This window comes from Sinocyclocheilus anshuiensis, unplaced genomic scaffold, assembly GCF_001515605.1.
Source record: "Sinocyclocheilus anshuiensis isolate Anshui unplaced genomic scaffold, SAMN03320099.WGS_v1.1 scaffold537, whole genome shotgun sequence".
Taxonomy (NCBI): Eukaryota; Metazoa; Chordata; class Actinopteri; order Cypriniformes; family Cyprinidae; genus Sinocyclocheilus; species Sinocyclocheilus anshuiensis.
Window position 1 is genome coordinate 152,144 of NW_015539854.1, and position 6,085 is coordinate 158,228.

At 34.3% G+C, this 6,085-nt stretch overlaps 1 protein-coding gene across 1 annotated transcript in view; it reads left to right on the top strand.

The window, feature by feature from the left end:
• The window catches only part of mosmob (modulator of smoothened b), a 5,050-nt gene extending 1,954 nt beyond the window's left edge, over positions 1-3,096 (top strand). The window contains exons 2-3 of the mRNA XM_016481136.1: positions 2,335-2,547; positions 2,634-3,096. Coding sequence (XP_016336622.1) covers positions 2,335-2,547; positions 2,634-2,818 — 398 coding nt within the window. The 3' untranslated portion in view covers positions 2,819-3,096. The remainder of the gene's footprint in view (positions 1-2,334; positions 2,548-2,633) is intronic.
• Positions 3,097-6,085: the final 2,989 nt, after the last annotated feature.

Consider the following 6,085-nt stretch of genomic DNA (forward strand, 5'->3'; position numbering starts at 1 on the left):
TTTCAAAAAGGCGGGGCATAGAGGAGAAACAATAATGTACAGTATGTGGAAAATAATGTTTTTTTTACTTTAAACCACAAACACATTTCATTACACCAAATACACAAAATAGTGTTCTTTTTAGTAACATCATATGACCCCTTTAAAGAAGGTCCCCTCCTAAACTAATGTGACACAAAACAGCTGTTTACCAGCCAAGTTACTTTATTTTCTTGTCCCAAAGAGATGTAGCAGAGAATAAAAAGTACAATGCTTTCTCAATGCTGAAAACACAGCACGTTACTGGAAGAATACTTGAGTTACTCCACAATATAACAGATATCTATATATCTGTCTGTCTGTCTTTGTTTACATACTAGATTCCGGTGGGTCAATTGCAAAATTTTCATAAAATGTTTCTCGCTAAACTGTATAATTGACCGCTGTCCCAGGCAACCTATGTAGCTGTGCTATATTTATCTCTGTCGTATCACTCCAGCTCTCTTCCTTTTTCCGTAATATAATTAAAATCAATATTTTATGTCCTTAGAATTGTTTGTAGAATTCTTTTCTGATTTTTTTCAGAATTGTTTGTATTGTATTCTGTGTGTGTTTGTGTATGTATGTACAGGTGCATCTCAATAAATTAGAATGTCATGGAAAAGTTCATTTATTTCAGTAATTCAACTCAAATTGTGAAACTCGTGTATTAAATCTAATTTATTGAGATGCACCTGTATGTATGTGTGTATGTGTATATATACATATATACATACACACACACACACACATTTGCAATAGCAAATATATACACTCTTTTTATATTTATATATTCACGCTTTTTTTTTTTTTATACACTCTATTTTCTCAAAATTATCCACAAAAAAAAAGCACTATACTGCCTGACAAGGCTGGTTGTAGATTCTGATCCAATTGAGTACATGAGATAAAATCATAGCTATGTTTTACAGCTTCACTCTAAAGATGTGTATAGGAAAAGAACAGGATATCCTGTGGAGTGACTTTAAATGGAGTTTCCCACGGTAAAGCTGGATTCGATTTTCAATGAATTACTCCCATTTTTCGAAGAGTTGGTGTCCAGTAGACTTCCATTACAGAAAGATACTGACATTAGATTTGCATTAATCTTTGATGTAGCTCAATTAAAGCTTAACCCTAAAGCCTACTGTATCATATTTGATACACAAATTTCTAAGGCCTCTAAATCAACACAGTGAACACACTACTACATGCCCTCAATTGTCTGATTGATGGTTTATACTTTTTTTTAGCAAGTAAAAGGCCTCTTAGTAAGACAAATTATTGGGAGATTTAGAGTGACAACTGATATGCATTTTAATGTGCATTTTATGTAAGCAGTCTGCTATATTGTTTAGATCTCCTTTATTTACTTTTTACTTTTTTTTTTGGACTATTATTTCATATGTCAGGCTTTACAGGGTCAAGTTAATCTGACTTGGTGACTGTTTGAGATGTCTGGTTAAATTAAATGACTTAATTGAAACTTTGACAAATGTTACAGGCTAGGTCTTTCATATATTACATTTCATTGTATGTGAAAACTTAGATTTTTCAGAAAGATTTTCTGATGTCTTGAGTCACAAAACTTTCAAAGAGAGCATGATTTGAGATATATTTGAATCCTTTGTTGGTGTATTTGTGCAAGAGGATTGTGTAGCACTAAAGCACGCTTCTTCCTTAACATAAATGACGCAATTTAGTGTGGAATCCTGAATATTATAGGAGGAGACTCTTTATTTTTGAAAACTCTTAGTTCTTCATGTTTTTATCCATGTTCCAGGAAGGAATTCATCATTACGCGCTTTTGTAAAGTACTTAAAGGGATAGTTCATCCAAAACTTTAAAATTCTGTCAGCATTTTGTCACCTTTTCTTCATTCCTGTATGCATTTTTTTTTCTTCTGCTGCACACACAAAAACGGATGTTTTGAAGAATGTTGGTAACCAAACAGTTTCATTCCTATTGACTTCCATTGTATTTTTTGTCCATACATTGGAAGTCAATGAAAACCTAAAGTTTAGTTACCAACATTTTTCAAATGTTGTGTTCCACAGAAAAAAAAAGAGCGTCACACTGGTTTGGAAAGGACGGAGGCTGAGTAAATGATGGCAGAATTTTTATTTTGAGGAGAACAATCCCTTTAAAGGAACATGGCATTCAAAAATAAAAAATTCTGTCATTATTTACTCATCCTATATCATTCTTTTATGCTGTTTTATCATCTTCTAGCCCTACCTGTGTTATGTGGTGCTAAATGAAGACTTGTTTTTACAGTTTATAGTCATGGCACATTATCCTGTGTTTTGCATGTAGGAGCTCTGACTGTTGGTCTAGTCAAGCAATGTCAGACCATCCATGGTCGAACCAGGGTATGTATCTCCCCAAGCCTTCCTCCAGAATGGATCACTACCCTGTTCTTCATCATCTTAGGCATCATCTCACTCACTATCACATGTGGCCTGCTTGTGATCTCACACTGGAGGCGAGAGGCTGCAAAATATGCCCGCTGGATCGCCTTCATGGGAAGTATGTTACCTAAAGAAAATGTGATATGCATAAATAATTCACATCTGTTAAGTGGTTTAAATAACTTTGTGTTTTTTTTTTTGTAGTGGTCCTCTTCTGCATGGCCGCTCTCATATTTCCAGTTGGATTTTACATCAATCAAGTTGGAGGACAACCTTACAAATTACCCAATAGTATGGTTGTTGGGTCCTCATATGTACTGTTTGTTTTATCAATATTTTTTACAATAGTTGGACTTCTTTTTGCAGGTAAAGTCTGTCTGCCCGGCTGACAAATCCTCTGATTTAAATTTTTTTTTTTATGCTACATAGTTGACTTTTTCAATGCCAGTGTGGTTTAAATGATGACAAAAAAAAAATAACTTCAAAGGGCCACAAGAGGGCCTTTTTTGCAGTGATGTTGTGGTCAATAAAAGATTTATGTAAGCAATAATGTACAGTCAGACAGTCATTAACACTAAATAAGTCATCCTTGCATTGCCCTGAGGGGGGGGGTATTTAGCAGTAATGACTGGCGGACTGTACAATATACCGCTTATGACATGTCTACTCACCAAATAAATATATGAACATATAACACTGATTTGTGTTTAAATTATTTTACCTGTACTCTATATTACCTTAAAGAAATAGTTCACTTAAAAATGAAAATTTGCTGAAAATGTACTCACTCTCATCCAATACGTAGATGAGTTTGTTTCATCCTCGGAACACTTGCTCACCAGTGGATCCTCTGCAATGAATGGGTGCTGTCTGAATGAGAGTCCAAACAGCTGATAAAAACATCACAATAATCCACAAGTAATCCATACCATTCCAATTCATCAATTAATGTCTTGTGGAATGAAAAGCAGTGTGTTTGTAAGAAACAAATCCATCCTTAATTTCCTTCTGACTAAAATACAGGTTCTCTATCCATAATATTGTCTTCTCCAGTTTTACTATTGTAGGGGAATTACAGTTAAACCCATTGATCTATATATAATGATATATTACAGATCAGAGGTTAAACCCCATAGAGAGACCAATATGCTCAATGAAGACCAGGGGCCTCATGTATAAAACTACGTAGATTTCATCCTAAGAGTGTACGTACGCACAAAAGCTAGATTTGGCGTATGAACAAATGTTTTCAGATTTATAAAACCATGCGTACGCCAGAACCTACGCAAAAATTATTTTATAAATCCCAGTCAGCGGAAGATTGTGCGTACATGCGTCTCCTCCTCAAATCATATATGGAGCTTACAACGCCTAGTTTTAATTCATCAATTAATGTCTTGTGGAATGAAAAGCAGCGTGTTTGTAAGAAACAAATCCATCCTTAATTTCCTTCTGACTAAAATACAGGTTCTCTATCCATAATATTGTCTTCTCCAGTTTTACTATTGTAGGGGAATTACAGTTAAACCCATTGATCTATATATAATGATATATTACAGATCAGAGGTTAAACCCCATAGAGAGACCAATATGCTCAATGAAGACCAGGGGCCTCATGTATAAAACTACGTAGATTTCATCCTAAGAGTGTACGTACGCACAAAAGCTAGATTTGGCGTATGAACAAATGTTTTCAGATTTATAAAACCATGCGTACGCCAGAACCTACGCAAAAATTATTTTATAAATCCCAGTCAGCGGAAGATTGTGCGTACATGCGTCTCCTCCTCAAATCATATATGGAGCTTACAACGCCTAGTTTTACTATGCATAACCTCATCTGCATATTATTTCCATGCATATTCCCATCCACGTGACACCATGTTTAACACCGTCAAAGGTACAAGACGTTAGGAAAATATGACATGCGGACTAAAAATGCTATTTGTACGGTACATTACATCGCTAAAAATCATTCACTGTCCTTGTCTTGTTTTCGAATAAATATATCAAAATGAATGTAAAAACAAAAATACTTTTAGAATAGAGTGGATCTCTTTCTTTTCCACTGGCCAAAGCAGTATATAATTGTTTTAAACAAATCAAATGTTTTAGGATATTTAACAAATGTTTAGGATATTTAAATAGGCTATAGTAGAATCAGAAATACGGTGTGTGTAAATAAGTGTAAATAATTGTCTGGCGCTTTGTAACTGAGAAAATATTATAAAAAAGAAATGTGCAAATCTTACCGTTTGCTTCAGATTCGATCCTTCAATCACAATGCTATTTTCATAATGTTCTGAAGATCGCAGAAGTCGTCTGCTAAAAGACTAAAGTCTCAAATCCAAAGAGATATTCTTTATAAAAGTTAAGAGTCAGCCACGCCTACCTAAAACGGCTTGTTCTAACACGCCCCCACATGTCTACGTCACTATGTGGGAAGATTTGCATAACGCCGTCCAAATGTTCACGCAAAGAAAGAACTGCAATTGCATTGTTACTAGTAAGAATTAAATTAGAGAGCTCTACAATTAAATTCTTACTAGTAAGAATTACAATTACAGAGCTCGTTATTTGCCTTTCCAAATCCCGCCTGTGGTGATACACTTCAAAATAAAAGCCCCATAAGCATGACTTGATAGCATTTTAATTGTGTCAGAATGACCATAAGAGTGAGATGACAGTTTGGAAAGGTTTTGTTTTAATATTTAATCACTTAATTAATTCACACCCTTATATTATTATTAATATTATTAATATTATTATTTCTTTATTTCAGACCCTTGGGTCCATATCACAAAAATGAAAATAAAGAGTAGCCTAGTCTTGAAAATACTTTACCAGACAAAATATCACCTCATTTTGGTGTTTATTATGCACTGTAACATGCATGCAGAATTTGAGCTAGTACATATATAGGCTAATTAATAGGTTAATTGTCACTCTTGACAAAATGTTTTAAAATTTATTTCTCTCTCTCTCTCTCTCTCTCTCTCTCACTCTCTCTGGGTCTTACTGAGTGATTCATTTAAAAACACAGATTCATGCAAGTACAAAACATGTCTCTCGGAGACGCACAACAGTTCTTTTCCGGCTTTGTTTGGCATTGAGACATGTTTTGTGTTGGTGAAACAAAAACAGAAAATAGTGTGTCCAAAATGTAACTCACTTGTATTAATTTCTTGGTTGTTGAGCTGTATATAATCAACGTCACATTCACGATCATGCTCGTGCGCTAATATTCGGAAAACGGCACTCTTGCTTGTGTGACATTACTTAACTATATCAGATGTTATAAATATAAAAAAAACAAATACTCATACAGGGATATTTTTGCCCTCATAACTATAGTGGCATTCTAACTGCATTCTAATAGGCTTCATCATGCAGTAAATGCTTCTGTTAACAGTAGGCCTACAGGACCCAGCCTCAGCATTATTGTGTAAGTGGATAATGTGAATAAAGCCCTTGCAAAGCTTAACAAAAACAGGTATTTTACAACCAATAATTAAATATGCAAATTGCTGAGAATACATTTATATGCATGTTTTCTGTGCAAGTGTGAATTCACCTTTAAAAATAACTTACAGTAGCTACATAGACTACCTATATTTCTTCTTTGTAAAGCATAATCATTTTATAATGATTTTAAT